The following is an 18,931-nucleotide window of genomic DNA, read 5'->3' on the forward strand; positions in this document are numbered from 1 at the left end:
TGCACTTTTTGTGGTGTGGCAGATTAGAGTTTAATTCATTTATTTTGGGAATGCAGCTTCACCCAGAAAATATGGAGGGACTTTCAAATCTGGGCAGGCGCGTAGACAGGAATTTGCCAAGGGAGGGGCGAAACTGTAGATTCGGCATTGCAAACTATCTAAGCGTAGCGCCACCATGATTGGCGCGAAGCGTACAAGAACATTTTGGCTGTAAATGCCTCCCAGATCGCTGGAAATGGCACTTTCCAGGCCTTATAAGTAGCATCTTAGCATTTTCTATTATGAAAATACTAGCAATATCATAAAAACATTAAAAAAAATATATGCTCAAGTTGGGCGGCTGCCCCCTCGCCCCCCCCCCCCCCCCCCTTGGCTACGCGCCTGAATCTGGGTTCAAATCAAATTGAATATCAATATTGCAGTTAGTAAAGAGCTTGTTCTGTTTGGAAATTTTTTGTACAAAGACTATGTGTTTAATAACATCCTTCTGGTTCTGAAATTTTGTGTTTACAAAAGTAAGGTTAAAAATGAGAAACCTTCCTTTAACTATGGTAAAATTGATTTAAAGAACTTTTTTTAAAAGAAAAGTTTATATAACAAACTGATTGTAAGCAAAATGCTTTTGATATCAGATGGCATAAGTGGAAATCTTTTTTTGAAGTTTAAAGATTTATTTGTTGTTGTCGATAACATTGACTTTTGGTCATAAAGTATATGTTATTACGAAATTGTACATTGTTTGGACTCTTGATGGAATGATAATAAAAAATAATAAAAAAATATTAAAACGATACTCCGAGCCTTCATCAGACAACCAATATACGTTAAGTTACTTCAGTGTATCATCATCGTAGATAAATCACAGCTAAGGCATTTGAAAAGGATTTGTAGGAGTGATCGAGTGAACGAGTAAAGGCCGGGGGGGGGGTAATATTTAGAACCTGACAGACTAACATAGAAAACTTGAAGCCTCATGTCAAAGGGTGCATTTAGGACAGCTGTACACACAAACAAGAAATTGAATTAAATCATGCAGAAAACGTGAGTTAATCCATCAGCTATACTATGTATCATCGTGCATACAGGTGCTCACCTGGTGGAGTTAAGTTACACGAAAAATGGGTATTATAACTCCATTACGCAGGTATCTCGTCCCATCCGTTATACTAAGCAGGTATGTTTAAATTAATGCAGTGCTGTTTAAATTAACTCATCGCATTTAAAAAGCACAAAGTAAAGGTTTATGCAGGTTAACGTTATATTAATAAACATCAAATAAGGTTACATGATACATGGTATGAGATGAAATAAAAACTGAAGTTGAATATCATTGGCGGTGAAGGACTAAATAATCTTCAATTTCTTTACTCATTCCACTCTTTCAACATTATTTAAACGATGTTGCCATCATTCCAATGAAAGTAATGAACTTGAAGGGAAAGCAACATGGAACCTGATCGGAATGCCAGGTTCTAGCAAATATTTTGTCGCCATGTTCATGAAGGTAAAGGTGATCAAGTTTGTGTCAGAATCTGCTTCTTAATATATATATGGGACAGTTTTCTTCAAATTTTCACATAGGCCTCAGTTTCAGTACCCCTCTTCTCTCCATTAATGTGTATTTTCTCTTTAATGCATGCATACACATGTGTACAGATGAGGAAATTATATAATTTTAATATATAAATTTATAATAGAATGCATTACAAAGGTACAACAACGACTCCAGAAAAATACCTAATCATTTTCTTCATCCTTTCTAAACAGTACTGCTTTGGATAACATCTCTGGGAAAAGAAATACTCACAGACACACTCATGATCTATAAAAAGAAAAGCTAGCCTTTCCTAGAAACTTGAAGTTACTAAGCGAACAATGGTGTGAACGTAAGTGTGACTTCATTTCATACTTATTCCTTATTCAACCAACAAAATTGTAATAACTTGCATTGGAAGTGTCATGTCCTGTGTATGGTGAAATGCTCCATTAGACCTTGTTAACTTAGGCTTAGGCCGAGAACTTAGGAACACAATCTTAGAAGGATGCAGTATACAAATGTTTGATTCAAGTTAGACAAAACCAGTGCTAGTCACTTTGCTTGTACAAACTACACGTACAAGTCTTGATCAGCCCTAGGACATGACGTCGTAAGTTGTTATGTCGTTTTATACCCAATTGCGTAGAATTTCATTACGCCATGGCCTATGCTTACGTATTAACACGTTAGGATGTCGGCGTTTTATTAAATAAATGATGATTCATGCAATACAATGAAAGAAGTAATTTGCATTGTCTTTAGTCTTGTTAAACACTTCTTATGGGGTAGTGAATAAGCATAAGTTGAGGGATGGTAAAGCTGAGAAAATCAAATTTGTAGTGATGCAAAAATAGTTCAGCTCTTCCCTCCACTCACCCAACCCCCCCCCCCCCTAACAGATGTGCTTCTGGAACCACTTCTTAACATTGTTCAGTTTTGCTCGAGATGGCAGCAATGTTGATTAGTCCATTGTGTCTATGTTCCGACTCAACAAAATGGACCAACTTCCTCTCCACAAAAAAATAATTCTTCCAAGGATATCAGTCATTGAGGACGGACACCCAGCAATAACCACCTCTCACTTGAGCTTCAAATACATATCTCGTTTTGTCCCATATGTATGTTGATTATTCAATAGTTTCCTTTATTTGTCATTTCCCCCAATGTGATACATATAATTCAACAGGAAAGATTTTTAAATTAAGCCTTGAATTTTTGCGTATCATTTTTTTTTCAAATTTTGGACTGGAAACTTCAGACAGTCCGTCGCGCAATTCCCTCACGTATTATATCGATTCGAACTTGCTGCTGTCATGTTTTGCTTATTTTCATATTCATATACTCGCCGAAAGTTGTTTTAAGTATACCCATTCCACGAAACGAATTCCTATTTCAATAGAAAAGTCCATCGGGGCAGGCTTCAAAATGTGCTTTAAAAACGACTTTCGTTGCACATATTTAGTACCAAGGTTTGTTGGTTGGAAGTTGTAGAGGAATGTCCTGGGAACATTTTTCTCGATGTTGGATGATTGGAGAGGTGTTATTTTTCGAGTAAACAACAAACAAATGACGTCACTCATACACGGTTCACGACAATTACAACAAAGCAGTGCCTTGTCACAGCAACATGAAAATGGCATTTAAATGTATTTGAACTTATTAGAACAAAGATTTTTATTGACAGATTATTTTAGGAGTTGTTGGATGCTTGGAGAGATGTTATCTTGCGGGTAAACAACAAATTACCTCACTATGAAGTGTGGGCTTAATTAAAATTCAGCAACGACTATTCACAACAACATGATAATAGTTTTTAAATGTTACTAAACCTATTTAGAACCAAGGTTTGTTGGTTGAATGATGTGGAGAAATGTCCTAAGAATACTTGAAGAGTTGTTTGATTGCAAAAGAGGTAATACTTTACGAGTAAACAATAAACATATGACGTCATAGTCCATCAGGGCAGGCTTCAAAAAGTGCTTAAAAAACGAGTTTCGTTGCACATATTTAGTACCAAGGTTTGTTGGTTGGAAGTTGTAGAGGGATGTCCTGGGAACATTTTTCGCGATGTTGGATGTTGGATGTTGGGAGAGGTGTTATTTTTCGAGTAAACAACAAACAAATGACGTCACTCTTATACGGTGTACGCAATTATAACAAAGCAGTTCCTTGTCACAGCATCATAAAAAAGGGCATTTAAATGGTCTTGCACTTGTTAGAACCTAGATGTTTTTGTTGACAGCTTTACAGGGATGTCCTGAGATTATCTTAGGAGTATTGGATGCTTGGAGAGATGTTATCTTGCGTGTAAACAACCAATGATCTCACTACGAAGTGTGGGCTAAATTGAAATCAGCAACGACTATTCACAGCAACATGATAATCGTTTTTCAATGTTACTAAACCTATTTAGAACCAAGGTTTGTTGGTTGGATGTTGTAAAGAAATGTCCTAAGAATACTTGAAGAGTTGTTGGATGCTAAAAGAGGTAATACTTTACGAGTAAACAATAAACATATGACGTCACTGTTATAGGTTGGACGACAATTAAAACTCAGGAGTTCCTTGTAACAGCAGCATGGAAACGACATGAATGTTCTTGCACTTATTTAGAAACAGGATGTGTTGGTTGAAAGTAATGGAGGGATCTCAAAATAATATTTAAAGAGTTTTTGGGTGATAGGAGAGGTGTTATTTTACCAGTGAACAATATACATGTGACGTCACTCTTATACGTGGTAAGATAATTAAAAATGGAAATGGAAGAGCAGTTTCTTGTCACAGCAAGATGATTACATAATTTAAATGTTCTTGAACTAACAGTATTTAGTACCACGTTATGCTGGTAATGTTGGTTGAAAGCTATATAGCAACGTCTGATGAACAATATAACAGTTGTTGGGTGCTAAGAGAGGTGTTATGTAAAGAGTAAACAATAAACAAATAACGACATTCGTATACGTTGTACTGTACGACAATTAAACAGACCAGTTCTTTGTCACAGCAAGATGATTACATAATAAAATACAGTATGAAGAGCCAGGATGTGTTGGCTGAAGTAATAGAGGAATGTCCGAAGAATTTTAAGAGTTTTTGCATTCTAAGCAGTGTTATTTTTCGAAAACAACAAATTGATGTTGTGTTAAACATAATTTGAATTAATGCATTTTTAAACACTTTCATTCTCCTGAAGTCTGCCTCGAGACTCACCTTTAACGCTAATGTAGCTGGTCAAAAATGCAGTGACTAGGCAAACATATATATTTTTTGGTTTTTGAAAATTACAAGTAGCACCTTTCCATGAGAGTAGGACCGGATGACTCTGAGATCGTGGGGACAACTTGAAAAGGCGTAACGCTCACACAAAAATAAACATAAGGAAAAATAGTAGGTTTACCATGCACATGAATCTTGTATTAAAAACAATGGGGTCACTTAAACGTAAAGAAAAATTTAAATGATATAAATGGGTAACTTACAGATCTTATCAGAGCTGTTACGTCTCACAAGAAATCCACTGAACTTATTGGAAAATAAAAGGCTTAAAAGTCCTAACAAACTAAGAAAAACAATCGCGGCGAGGGTCAACCAAATACAAAGTTTCGAAATATTATTGCTTCCTTGGGTTACTTCCGGGCAGGTTCACTCTGTTGGGGGACATCTTTGGGGCAGGTTGGCTCTCTGGACGGCTCTATACCAGCTTGCTCTTCACTCCCTTGTATCTGGGGTCCATTGACCTATCAGCTGTCAATTTAGTTACTCAATAATTGACAGATACATTACTCAACCCGAAATTGAACTTATAAATGGGCCTCATCAGTGTCCTTAAATACATTTGTAGATACACATCAATCACCAAGAATATTCCTACCAAAGCAAAATAGCTATTAAACTGTCTATTTCTCCCACAGTTCTCAAAAGTGATAGAGGCTTGGGGCCAGTACATGTATTCCTAGAAAACAAGGACCACACAAAACAATTACTATGTTTAAAAAAAGACAAAGGTCACACAGGGCCACCTGACCACAAACTATTGCCCTGTAGTAGTAGCAAAAAGTGAAACTTTAGGGAACTCCTCAATCTACCAAAGTAAGTTATTTATTGTCAAATGAATAAAACAAAAGGAGAAAAATAAAATGATCAACATAAACAACAACAAAACATTAACCAGGTTATGATTTGGTTACACAAACAATCCTTTCTGAGTTATATGACTTCCTCGTCACTGTCAACATGACCAACACCCAAAGCCACTTGCTTAGCCCCTTAACCCCTTGCACTCCCCAATGGTGATCATATAATTGTCCCCCTGGGGGGAAAATATTTACACATTGTAATTACTTAAAATCTGTTCATTTTGTCAATAGGGACCCAAGTATTGACAAATAGGTATTGAAATGAGGTTTTAATTTTTATATATTTTTTATAATTAAGCTAATTAGATATGTAAATATGCAAATGAGGTTATGATACAAACAATGTACTTTTTTTGCCCATTTGAAATTATTTTGATGAAATCTGCTGGACTTTTGATAGTTTGATGAGTTCAAGCCATGTTATTTCATAAGTAAAATATAATTTGATGTTTGAATGTGAGGAATATGACTGATTTTCCCCCCTTTCTCTAAAGTACTGTATTATGTAATACAATGATAGCCACGCGTAACGGTAAGTCATATAGGCTATACCAATTGCGCTACGACAGTACATGTATACACAATACATAGTACATACAGTGTGCAACTGTGCGGCTTACCATATCAGAATTTCAGAATTTCATCGTCAGAATCTTGTTCTCCAACGGCTGGATGGTCAAATTGCCCATAAAAAGAAGGTCTAACGCCTCTTAGAAGTATTTAGCCATGATAATATGTGCTAAATAGGTCCCTTCCAGAACCATCCAACATCGAGAATTGTAATGAGCATATGAAAACACACCAGAACATGCGGTCAAACTTTGTTACTAAATATGTGCAACGACAGTGAACGATATCGAGCCTGTCCGATCGTCTAGAATTTAGCGTACGTATCATAAGTAAGGTAAACATGTGATAAAATCGTAAGTTCCAAATTTCACAGCCAACGTTTTGGTCGATCTATCACAAGTATTAGATTCATTTCTACTGTGCTTCGATATCCTCTACTCACCAAATTACAATGGAAAATTTTGTTAGAACACAGCTGGAAGACTTGGGTTTGGATATGCTCGTTGACACATTTGAGGGTAACTTGAATTTTAACCTGGCAAATTCTTACTCTAGCCTAACAAGTGCAATGCTATGTTTGGGTACAATTACACAGTAGACTTGTATAGATAGGCTGCGAGACTAGCAGTCATGCTAGGCCTGTACATGATAAATGATACAAGTACCGTGTACAAAATCAAATGTAAACTCATGTTTTCCATATAATGAAATCGAAATGCTGCAACAAAACATAGATTCAACATGTTGCAAAAGGTTTTAGGCTTAACAATATTAAATAGGCCGATCGCCTTACAAAAACATGCTAAGCTATACATATATTTAGCAAGAGGGAAATCCACAAATCTATGTGCATCTCATTGACAGCTATTACTTCACCTTTTGTTCTGATACCCTATCAAGAACAGTTGGACCCTACCCCTCCCCTATGCTTACGCATCTGTTAACCTGAGAATAGCGATACATACTACTGTTTGATGATCATTGGTCTGAGCTCGACTAAGTATCCATCTGGATGGTCTGTTGCCGTCGTATTGAGGACACTATTTAAAGCATTACTTCACTTTAATTGGTGATCCCTTACCAATAACAAGTGTACCTCTTCACCCCCCCTCCCCCCCCAAGCACACTGGCCCAACCCACTACCAATAATGGTATGTGTTTATATGCCCAAGACTACAGTACAATAATGTGCCAGAGCTAGACATGTTAAGGAATGTTTTAGTAGGAATGTTTATATTTATAACCAAACTGTAGCATGATGAAGGCGAACTGGTAGGGGGCAAATTTAAATGTTCAATGTAAACCTTCCAGTTGTGTTCCTTAATGGTTGAAAACACAGCTTAAAATGACAGTGGTAAGGGATGAAACTTCTAAACAGCTCTCAAAATGTAGGATTATTGATGTCAAATTTAAAAGGTGTGCAAAACTATGTAAATGAGCATGAAATATCGAAATGAAGGTCAGTATTTTGATTGGTGGGTGTGTTATGTCCAACAGATTACTGGCACTGGTGTGTAATGATCAACATTGGCTACAGTAGGCATGTTTCTGGCACAGCAATAACAAAGCCAAAGATGTTGAATAAATGTATCCATATTGGCTATGATAAGTGGTTATGTGTGTCTGTATAGTGTAGTGTAACCACAACTTAATATTTCAAAGTAATATTTGGAAAAGTGTGTATATATTTTGTATTAACAACATTGTTACCAACCATACTTTTAATTTCTTTTTAACTTTCAGAACACTTCATAAATGACAAAGAGGCATTTGAACTTCTCAATGTTGATGATGATGATGTGATGAAGGAGCTCATCCCACAAATTGGACTTCGTTTGAAATTCGTTGCCAGATTGAAGGCATATCGACAGGTAATGTAACTGCACTGCACATACATGTAGCAAGTCTAACACACCACCAATGGTACAATATTTGTGAAATGCTACAACAATGAGATTAACATGCTTTATTTGTGAACAACATATTCATGTCAATTCCAGTAACCTCTTCGTTCTTTGTCTTGTAAGTACTGCAACTGGAATAACTTTTTTCACTGAAAAGCCTCCATTATTGTATAACACTATGTTTTGTTTTAGGGTAATATCAAAATCAATCCAAATTTGCACAAGAAAAAAAGCATGAAATAAATAAAATTTAATATGCAAACCAAATGTGTCTGTTTGAAAAAAATATTTCGCTTCCCTGATATGCTAAAAAGATGCATCAAACAATGCATCAAACACAAAAATGGAGCACATACTGAAAGAGGAAGGTCTATGGCTTTGAGGATTTCCTTCTTGTAGGAGATCAAATAATTAGAATGTCCAACTTCTTTTGATGATAGTATCTGCATCAAGATATGCTGCCTTGATCACAAATATAGCATGCTATCACTGAAAAGTGTGTGTGATTATGTGATCACCCTGCAACGGTAGTCTGTCTACACATTAGCCAGCACTGCTCATTGTATAAACACTGTTAACATGCTTCATTGAGTCTACAGCGTAGTTTAAGAAAATTCTGTGGAGGTAGAAAGTGTTAGCAGGTTACAGTTGGTGCCAATACAGCAGAGCGTTTAGTTAGTGCATTATCCTTGCCAAAATATTTCGCACGTTCTGTAAAGATTTAAAATTTTGCATTTGACAAGTACAGTTTTGATGAAACATAGCAGTCTTCATCTCACTGAAATATTCCATATCAATTATATAGTAACACAAAATACACAATGTGGATCTTTAGCTGTAAGGAAGACAAAAATGAAAACTTTGTTGTCCAAGGATGTCCCACATTTGTGACAGTAGTGTCCCTTTAAGCTAGTGCGTTATCTTCGCCAAAACACTTCTTACTTTCTGTGTAGTCTTAGAGTTTGGCAATTTGGAAGTACAACCTCAATGTAAACATAAAGGTATTTAGTCTCAGGTGGATATTCCATATCAAATATATAGTAACAGAAGAACATTGCACAGAATGCATGATGTAGATCTTTGGTTGTGAGGATTTCATGTTGCTCAGAGACTACTTTATAGCTTGGATGTCCAAAGATTCCTCCTGAAGCAATGATACATGGGCAAGTTTCCACCGGAAGAACAAAGAATAAAACAAATATGGTCCAGAATGTGGTTATGAAGGTGGGTTTAGGGTAGACTCTATGATGAAAGAGGAAGGAGCCAGGATGTGTGTTGAGATAGGGGTTGAACAATTTAAGGCAAATTGTTCAAAGTTGTAATGGCAAGCGACCATAACCTTACCCTTATTGCTAGGTCAGGCTGATATATCATATCATCAATGTAAATAAAAAGATAGGACACTATATCAATACTGTATGGGGATACAAAACATACTGTTACATGATTATTACTAGTGTGTATTGTAAGCATCTGCCCCTCGTGTTGTCAGGTCCACAAGAGAATGCCATATGAAAGTACACTTGGTCTCTTGACAATGTCAATTGTGCAGGGAGTGGCACAAAATATTTAGCTTGTTAGCGTTAATGCCCAAAGGTCTGGGAAAATGTATGTAGTTTTAATAGTTAATATTAAATCCTTAGTCCATCAGAACAAACTCTTTTTTCTTTTATACATGTCAATACGCTTGTCAGTGCTTCAAGTCTGAAATTCACATCTAACATCCTTGGAAAAGTTTAATGACCTTGTAAACTTGTCTTTGGAACTTGGCCATAAAGTTCATTGCTTTACTATCAATTTAATGTGACTACAGACCCCTTTACTGGCACACGCTTAACTAAAATGCAGTTGAACAGCAATTATTCAAGAAAGGAGTGGCTTCTCCATAAATTCCCAAATGAAATGACGAGCGCTGTGGCCAGTAATGTACTTACACTGTCTTCGCTCATGACTTCAAGGGCATGAATAATTTTCTGTCTTTGCTTTAGTTTAAACAGTGAAGGCAGCAAATAGAAGGCTGTAATTACTTTGCTTTCTGCAAAATGAGAAGAAATCAAAGTACAAAAACAACTATTACTGTAAGGAATTCCAAGTCAATGGCTGATGATTGAAGGGAAAGGAAGCAAATTGTTCCACCTCAATGAACCATTTGTAAACAATCATAAAATATGGCCCCAACATCTCAGGAATATTCCCATGAAGTATCATCATTTTTAAGAGTCTCAAAAGGTAGGCTAATGTGAGATGATTTCCAGCTCCTCTTTTGAAAAGGGCAAAATGAGCGATTTATTATTTCAAGTTAAACTTACCTTCAATAATTCCTGAAATAAAAGAAGGAGATTGATTAACTTTACAAATTGAATTGCATCCCATGGTCTAACAGACATCATTTAAATGTTACTTTAATATTGTTCCAAGGGTAAACATGGCCTGTACATATCAGGATGTACTTTCTTCATACTCAAAAGTGTACAATTACCACTTGTGCACAATACAAATGGTTACTGCAAAATTTACATGCAGTTTGGATCATGAAAGATTTGGAACATAAGCACTGAATGGTAAATTAAACTGACTATTAGAAAACTTCTAGAGGTATAAAATTTAGAGACCATAATACTTACCAGTGGGAAGTCTCTTGGGATTCTTTAAAATTTTGCTTAAACCTGATAATTTCCCCTAGATACATGGCCTCCCCCAGGATTGTGGGCTGTAAGTGTTAACCCTTGCAGCTTAGAACAGTTGCCTAGGGCAATGGATATTAATGCTTACCAGAATATTCAACATTAGTGTGCTGGTTATGACATGAACTCTGTTGATTATCTCGGTTAACTCATCTGTGAATTTCTGTCTCAAAATACCATCTGCTAGCTTTGTGAGGTTGGTAATCATGGTTTCAACGTCAAGTCCTGTGATCCTCTTGCATTCTTTTGATATCTGTAACAAATGTGTAAAAGTATGATGTTCAAACAGCACACTAAACAAACAAGTCAAAGCAGGAAATCAATTTGAGAAACAAACCACGATGCATTTCTTTTTTAGTTTCGGTTATCATCAGTTACTTACCACAGTTGATGTAAACAGCGCAGGGTGATTGGTCTTTTATGTTGGCAATGAGCTAATTGTCTTCCAAATTTGTTTTCCTCCTATATGTAAATGTGTGGTCCTTTAGGTGAACTATTTTCACATAGTTTGGATTCTTCTTCTTCATTTCTTGCATCATCCATCTGTGGGATACATAAAAATTTAAACACTTTGATGTTAACCTCTTTATCAATTCACAATGTGTGATATGCACCCTGACATGGTTTAATGTGGAAAGGGGGGGGGGGTGGGTTACAGCAGTGGAAAATGGCGTATCACTTTGACAAAATATTGTTTTCATGTACTCATATAGCAATCGTATTTAACATGGTGATTTTAATTATGTGTTTTGATTAACAGAGCATTAGTTAACACAACATTTGGAAGAAATTTAAGGGATAAAAGGAACATATTCCTGGACATTAACAGATGGCAGCTCAAACTTTCGGGGACCTGAGAAAATAAGACAATGATCATTCACGTACACGAAACGGGACTGAGTAGAAAAGCCTGTTTCCTAATTGCGATATTTAATACTCTTATTTTATTCTAACATGTTCCCCCTCAAAGTTAGACTATGAATCTTTTGAAATTACAGAACCCCTGAAAAATGTTTTTTTATATTCAAATTTAGAGGCAAGACAAGTGAACTTTACACAAGCTTATACAGGTACATTTTTGACACTGCAAGCAAAACTGTCATCTTCTTTTCGAATTGTACTTCTCTGTTTACATTTCCACCTCAAGGATAATTTCATTTAATAAGTTGTTTATATGAAAGCAATGATCCAATTTTCTTATTGTCTCTCCCTGAGTATGCAACAATAACAATGTCACTTCTTTAAGCACACTGCTAATGTGTTTCAGGAATCTAATGCTTTCCCCTAAGTTTAAGAATCAGCGTACCAACTGTATGATCTAATATTGACCCTTTACCTATGTCAGATTCTTAGGTTTTATCCCACCTATTTGGACTATGTGGTTGTTGTGCATTACTGTGCCCCTCTGTGCTTTCACTATCATGAAACAAGTCTTGATCAGTAATTTCAATGGGTGCAGTTTTGCTTGATGGCGACAACTCTTTTGTTTTATGAACTCTCCGGTGATGTTGCAGAAATGAGTCTAGTTTGGTGTAATTTGCTAACATGTGCCAATTCCACACTTAAATGAAAAATTTGGTTCTTGAGAATGAATTAGGCGAATATTGCTTACTAGGCCACTGAATTTTAAAGACTGATATGTTTGACAAAGCGGGCAACGGTGAGCTAATGGCATAATGCAATTTTAGTGAAATATAGGCTGGCTTATCATCGGCTACACTGTACACCTTTACTTATACTCTACAGGAACAACTTGCAATATTCAGACTAAATTATTAAGGGAACCATACTTCAATTACTTGCTTTAAGCCTTATATAATGGCTAACTGCTCAATATATTTTACAAAATTACCCTAGTGAACGTAATAAAGCATCGGCTATTGCTAGGCAAGAAACGTTGGTTTCCTAGGCTCAGTCTAGCTAACTATACCACTGAGTATTAATGATACTTTTCTTATGGATAACTGGTTTATATAAGTTTTACCGGGCTTAGGATGAGTAATCCCTGCCAGTGCGTAGTTACACAACAATGTGCTAATGATGGCAAATAAAATACTGGATGTGGTATCATGGTATGAAATTGTCGCCATTACAAACTGCTACGGTAAGCCTAACGTACTAATTACTTAACCACAAAACTTAGCCATATCATTATCTACATTAACGTGATAGCCTAACGTTACGTTACGATGTCGGTTCGATGGACATATGGACTAGCAAAAAAAGTAAGAAATACTATTATTTAATAAATTTAGAGTCTGGTAAATCCAAAAAAAAGTGTTTACTTCTACAATTAACTGTGATAGAGAAAAGTGTACTGATCTGGCTATACTAAAATGACATATAGGAAAAGTATTGTGTGGATTTTGTGTTTACAGTGTGTAGTCCAAAGCACAGTGGATCTTGTAGTTGATCATGTTTCAGATCTCTTTGATGATGTTGTGGGATATTTGAACAAAGAACTACCCATGTTGTAACAATAGAGTTGGGAATTGATGAAGGGAATGAAATGTTTCAAGAGTTACTAGAAGAAATGCCAATAGTAACGAACCAAATTGAAGAAATAAAGACAAAACATAAACAGGAAAAGTACTTTGAAGAATCACAATACTTTGTCAAACCTTTGGAAATTACAATTACAATTGGGAATGCACCTACGTTACATGTAGCTTCAGGAGAAGTACGATATGCCCATACACAAAACGTTTCAGTATGTACCAATTAAACAAGTTATGAAACTTGTTTTACAGAGTCCTGGATATATGGAGGGTATTATGCAATGCAATGTAAGTGAGGATGGAATGTTGAGAGATTTTGTTGATGGAAGTTACTACAAGCGGAGTGCTCTTCTGAGCAGTAAATTCACTGTTAATATCTTGCTATTTATTGATGATGCTGAAATCACAAATCCATTAAGTGCAAATGCAAGGTCACATAAATTAGGTATGATATACTTTTCGATTAAAATCTTCCCGCGAAATTGCAATCATCATTGAACAACTGTTTTCTTCTTGCAATTTATAATTCATGTGATGGTATCACAACTTTGGTCTTTATGAGATTATTGCGCTTATTATTAGTGATCTAAAGTGATTACAAGAAAATGGGCTTTTTATTGATGCAGCAGCATTTACAGACAAAATTCATGTATCCCTTGGCAAAGGGCAAAGAGACATTCTTAGAAAGCAAATAGTGGAAGATGTGACAACATTGAGAAACCTTGATAATTATGAAGAAGTTTGAATAGATTTTGTAGGTAATTTCACGATAAAAGTCTGGGTGGTCTGAAAAAATGGTGATGTTTCTAAAAAAACATTGAAATTGAGCTCCATTTGCTCTATTTGGACGCTGCTTTTGATCAATGTTCAATATTGGTCTAATTATTTGAACCAAGTGTATGATTTTATTTTTATTTTCTTGTAAAGGTTAAAGTGGTCACAGTCTGGAAACCGCTAAACACGAATGTTAATCTAACCGTGAAACTTTTAGAAACGTACGCTTTGTATGTATATCCACCATAGAAAAATCCCTCTTTTTAAGTATGAAGCTTACATGAACGTGATATAGCGTGTGTTTATCCACAAATTAATGATTACTAAAACACTGTACTGTTTTGGTGTGGTCACAGCTCATCAAAATTCAAAGACCAAAACCTGTTTATACAGTAATCCATAAGCTTGCTGAACTATATGTTGTACACTCATCTATCTCAGTGTGTATAGCAACCTGTAATGATGGGAATGGAGATCAAAGTTGATGTCGGAATCAATATTAGTCAAACTATAGAACGCTTGAACAAGAATCTCTAGTTTTCATGTGAACATGAAATCTTTGCACCATAATAACATATAATCTAAAGCATGGGAATATTTCAGACTTGATATACTGGTTTCCATTAGTTCAAGACTGCTAAAAATGGTCGAAAGTTGAAAATTATGAGCGCAGGCATACATTAACTGTTCTCATTGAAACGTGGCAAGGAATTTGTCAAACCCTTGGAAATTAACACAGAAGGGTATAGCCTAAGTCTGACAGAAAAAACATAATAAAGTAATCTACCACTGTCTAAGGTCCTTTTGTACTATGATTTAAGTGTAATGTCTGGTATAAAGGATATATGTTTTCACCAAAGATCATGGATTGTAGTACATTATAACTTAACTCAGTTGCATGTAAACCGGTAATTAGCAGATACAACTACTGAACAGTAGTGGTGGTAGGTAACATGAGCTCTTGTTATTTCGTATTTTATACATTTGCAGAGTCTTATAAAACAGTTATTAGACTTGCATATATACTGTTATCTTTACCAGGATTCCTCGACAACTTCTGAGCAGCCCGGCATATCAAGACAATATGAATTTGATAATGAGTATCAATCAACAAAAACAGAAGCATCACTCCACGGTGTTGTCAGTGATGGTAGTATTGAGGTAACTGATTGATTGGTTCCTTGTTGAATTGAACGAGAGAGTATCATAGATCTTGTGCTAACCTACAACTGTTTATTACTGATAATATTAATAAGGTAACTAGCATACCTTGGGCTTAAATTGTAAGAGTCACATATATAGCGCTACCTTACATTAGTCAACGCTGATATTATTCAGGTAACTTTCTTATCTTGGCAAATTAGATGCTATAGCTACGAAACTTACCGTCCTTGGAATCTGTTGTAACATGTGACCTAACTATTCGTTTCTGACATTCAGTGAGGAACTAACAAATTTTATCGAACTTATTACACATGTCAGTATGTGTCGTCACATGAATCGAGAAAGATACATCATTTTGTAGCAAGAACAACACAAAGAAATCCGCAATGTTATCAATATAAATGTCATCACAATAAATACAACAATGTTTCTTAATGACTGTGAGCCAGAACGAGACTGCAATGTTTTATTTTTCTGATTGTCTTTTAATATCTCTGAAAGTGCAATAAAGCTATTCTATGATACTTTCCTTCAGCGTTTGTCTGGAGCAATTTCGAAAAATTGGCGGGAAATTGGCAGAAAGCTCGAAATAAGTGACGAAGACCTGGACAGAATTCAATCAGATACTACTGAGGGACGAAAAGAAACAGTTTATGAAATGCTAAGGAAATGGAAGCAACAAAATGGAAGGAACGCAACTTACAAGAGACTTGGAGATGCGCTAAAGAAATGTGGTCGCACGGATCTGCAAGAAGATCTGGGAAAAGAAGGTATTTTGTGAATTGGATGGTGTAAAACTACCAATATAGCGTTCGAGTTAATGAGAACAGAATTAGCAACAGTTTATTTACTACTGATACGTAGAAGAACCTAAACAAGGACATATTTAATTACAATCGTATTTTTTTTGGACGACATACTCTTAATTCTTCTAATTCTTGTTTGTTAATTAAATGTGTGTTCGCTACCCTGAGTTCTGAGCGAACTGCAGATATAAAACTGTGGTTGATGATATAACATCAGTCACTAAATATATAACCCATTTTTTTTCTAATGGTTTATTTGGACCTCATTCAGAGGCCTTTTATGCGTAAACAAACATATTACAGAAATTGTTGTAAACAGGCAAGCTTTTCCAACTTTCTTACTGAGAATTGAGTATAACTTTATTTTGTATTTAATTATTATCAAAACTAAGCTATAGATCTAACTACTATATGCTTTTCAGTGTTTGTACATAAAACAATCGCTTACATTCCGCACATTCGGACTAATTGTATTCAATTTGCAGGCCAATTTTCCTCCTTCGTCCCTTATTGCTTCCGTTGTACAAACCCGATCATTTAAGCTTACCTCCATATTTTTATTATCGGTATAACTCCTGCCTTGTATATTATCTTATTCGTCACTGTCTAGTAATATCTCGCTAAGAGTTTCCTTTCCCCGAAGCCTAGTTTTTTATTGTCTTCCCCTTGAACTTACTATTAATGCAGCCTCTTACTGTAACTTTGTAACAAAACACTATTTTTTTCAGTTTAGTGAAGCTTATTGCAATCATGGTTGATAGAAAAAGACCTTACCAGAACAACTACTGACAAATGAATCTCTCACACTAAGGAAATTACATACATAACACCTGGTATATCCAAAATAGACGTGTAGGATTAGCATTATCCCTCCGATATGCTCGATACAGTTTCTGGTCTTCCAAAAGCTGTCGGTGGTACCTACATCGTTCCGAGGGCCCTACACATAATTCAAGTCCCTCAGAATCCCCAAAATTTGATAAGCCTTATTTATCTTCTTGTCTTGTGTCTGAGAGGGGTGGGGGAGTGGTGGGAGAGGAGTGGGAAAGGGGTGAGAGAGGGCCACAACCAGCAATATAAGGAGGAGAGTTACATACGAAGTGAATAAAAAACAGTTCATACATATTGTGCTATTCGTTCAATGAATGTGCTGGATATGGAGTATTGTGAAAGACAATAGGAATCCGAAACCGAACGACTTATCATTCGTATAAGTATTATTTACAGCACTTCCTTCTGCTCAATCTACTACAAAGCTTCCGTTTCCCATATTTTGAATACGAGCCCCCTACATGCACTTTGTCTAAAAGTCACCTAAATATCCATTACCATCATCAAATATAGTTCAATTAACGCACCTCAGCGACCAATTCCCCCAAAACCATAATCTGTGTAGAAACTTTTCAAATGAAATATCCCCGTATTCCGTTTAGCATCTTACACCGAGGGAGAACACTATGACGGAGGAATATGATGCCATCATTAACAAGATCTGCGTTGATCTTTTGCGAAAAAATAATTGTTTCGGCATTCTAGTCACAATTGTGTGTTTTGAGGATTGTTCTTTGGTGAAAGACCTTGTTGTTTTCAGGCAAGCTGGTTTTATTTTCGACTTTAGATCTGCATTTTCTTAATAAAAGAATAATGATACTAACACAACCAAACCAACCAGCCTATGCGCATACAACACATTTTCAGCGTTGGTATATAAGTTCACATTTACCAGTATTACATATGACAGACATATATATATTGACATCCAAATCGAATGCTGTGTCGCATGTTGCGTGTGAAATATATCTGATTTATGCCAATTACAGGCAGTCTACGTTACATTATCGTTTGTATTCATTAATACATGTTTCATATTCCTTAATTATCAGCTGAAGGGTTAAGCAAAGGATCGACTGTACCAACAAATCAATCAGGTAGGTTTATTTAAAGCCCACAATTGTCAATAATTTGTCGTAAAAGGTTTGATGACGGGGGTTGCAAACTGTATCTGTCAGCATTTCCTTTCTGTTTGTTGCAAAATAATCTTCCATCTTCTTTTTCTATCGTGGTCGTCGTTTAAGGTGTATCTTATAACATAACGTACATGCACAATCGCGTCTCTCCGACGGGTTCTAGTTAATATTTGTATTGTATAACGAAAACCTGCAAATGAACTAAAATATGAATACAATGTGTAAGTGACAAGATCACATGATAAAAACAGTACTGTGTATATTGAGGTGAAGGATCCGAGAATTTGGAATATGCAAGTAATACAAAAATGTGATTTGCAATCTTGAATAATAAAATAAACTGCATTGTAATCCACATAAGCATAATAATACTTACTTCTCTTGGAGTCCCCATAGAAACCTCATAAAATATAAATAGCCAAAGTAGGTCGTATTGGCTATTACAGAGTGTCTGGCAAAAATGGGCTCCAAACTTACCTTTCTTGCACCCTTATGGTACAAAGGTTTAATATTTGGAAATGGCAGATCGGGTTTTATTTGGCAATATTTTTCAGTAGTTGGCAGGTTGGTGGAGGTGTTTCTTTTTCTGTAAAAAAAGAATTTGCGACGTCCTAAGTCTTTTGTGAGGCTATTTCAGTGCTCCAACATTTGGAATAAACTGGTTCTGTGTATGACGCTTTGAAAGCGTGCTCTTTCACCAACCCTTTTGTGAGGTAAACTGACATATACTGCACACTTTGGTTACACTCATTTTTTTACAGCAGTAGTTTATATTTACACATTTTTGTGCAAAAACCTTTTTAACATCTTTAACAATTTGGAAATTGATTTCCTATTGGAAGTTGGTATTATTGTTTAAAGTCAGTGGTATAAAGTTGAAAACTATTACTA

General features: G+C 35.8%; 2 protein-coding genes across 2 annotated transcripts in view; both read left to right on the forward strand.

Annotated features, from left to right (window-relative positions):
- LOC139974480 (receptor-interacting serine/threonine-protein kinase 1-like) overlaps positions 1-18,931 on the forward strand; it is a 240,480-nt gene that overhangs the window by 15,489 nt on the left and 206,060 nt on the right. The window contains exons 3-6 of the mRNA XM_071981662.1: positions 7,987-8,114; positions 15,145-15,264; positions 15,803-16,037; positions 17,957-18,001. Coding sequence (XP_071837763.1) covers positions 8,046-8,114; positions 15,145-15,264; positions 15,803-16,037; positions 17,957-18,001 — 469 coding nt within the window. The 5' untranslated portion in view covers positions 7,987-8,045. The remainder of the gene's footprint in view (positions 1-7,986; positions 8,115-15,144; positions 15,265-15,802; positions 16,038-17,956; positions 18,002-18,931) is intronic.
- The window catches only part of LOC139974477 (uncharacterized), a 128,676-nt gene that overhangs the window by 6,696 nt on the left and 103,049 nt on the right, over positions 1-18,931 (forward strand). The window lies entirely within an intron of this gene.

Source organism: Apostichopus japonicus, chromosome 9 (assembly GCF_037975245.1).
Source record: "Apostichopus japonicus isolate 1M-3 chromosome 9, ASM3797524v1, whole genome shotgun sequence".
Classification (NCBI taxonomy): Eukaryota; Metazoa; Echinodermata; class Holothuroidea; order Aspidochirotida; family Stichopodidae; genus Apostichopus; species Apostichopus japonicus.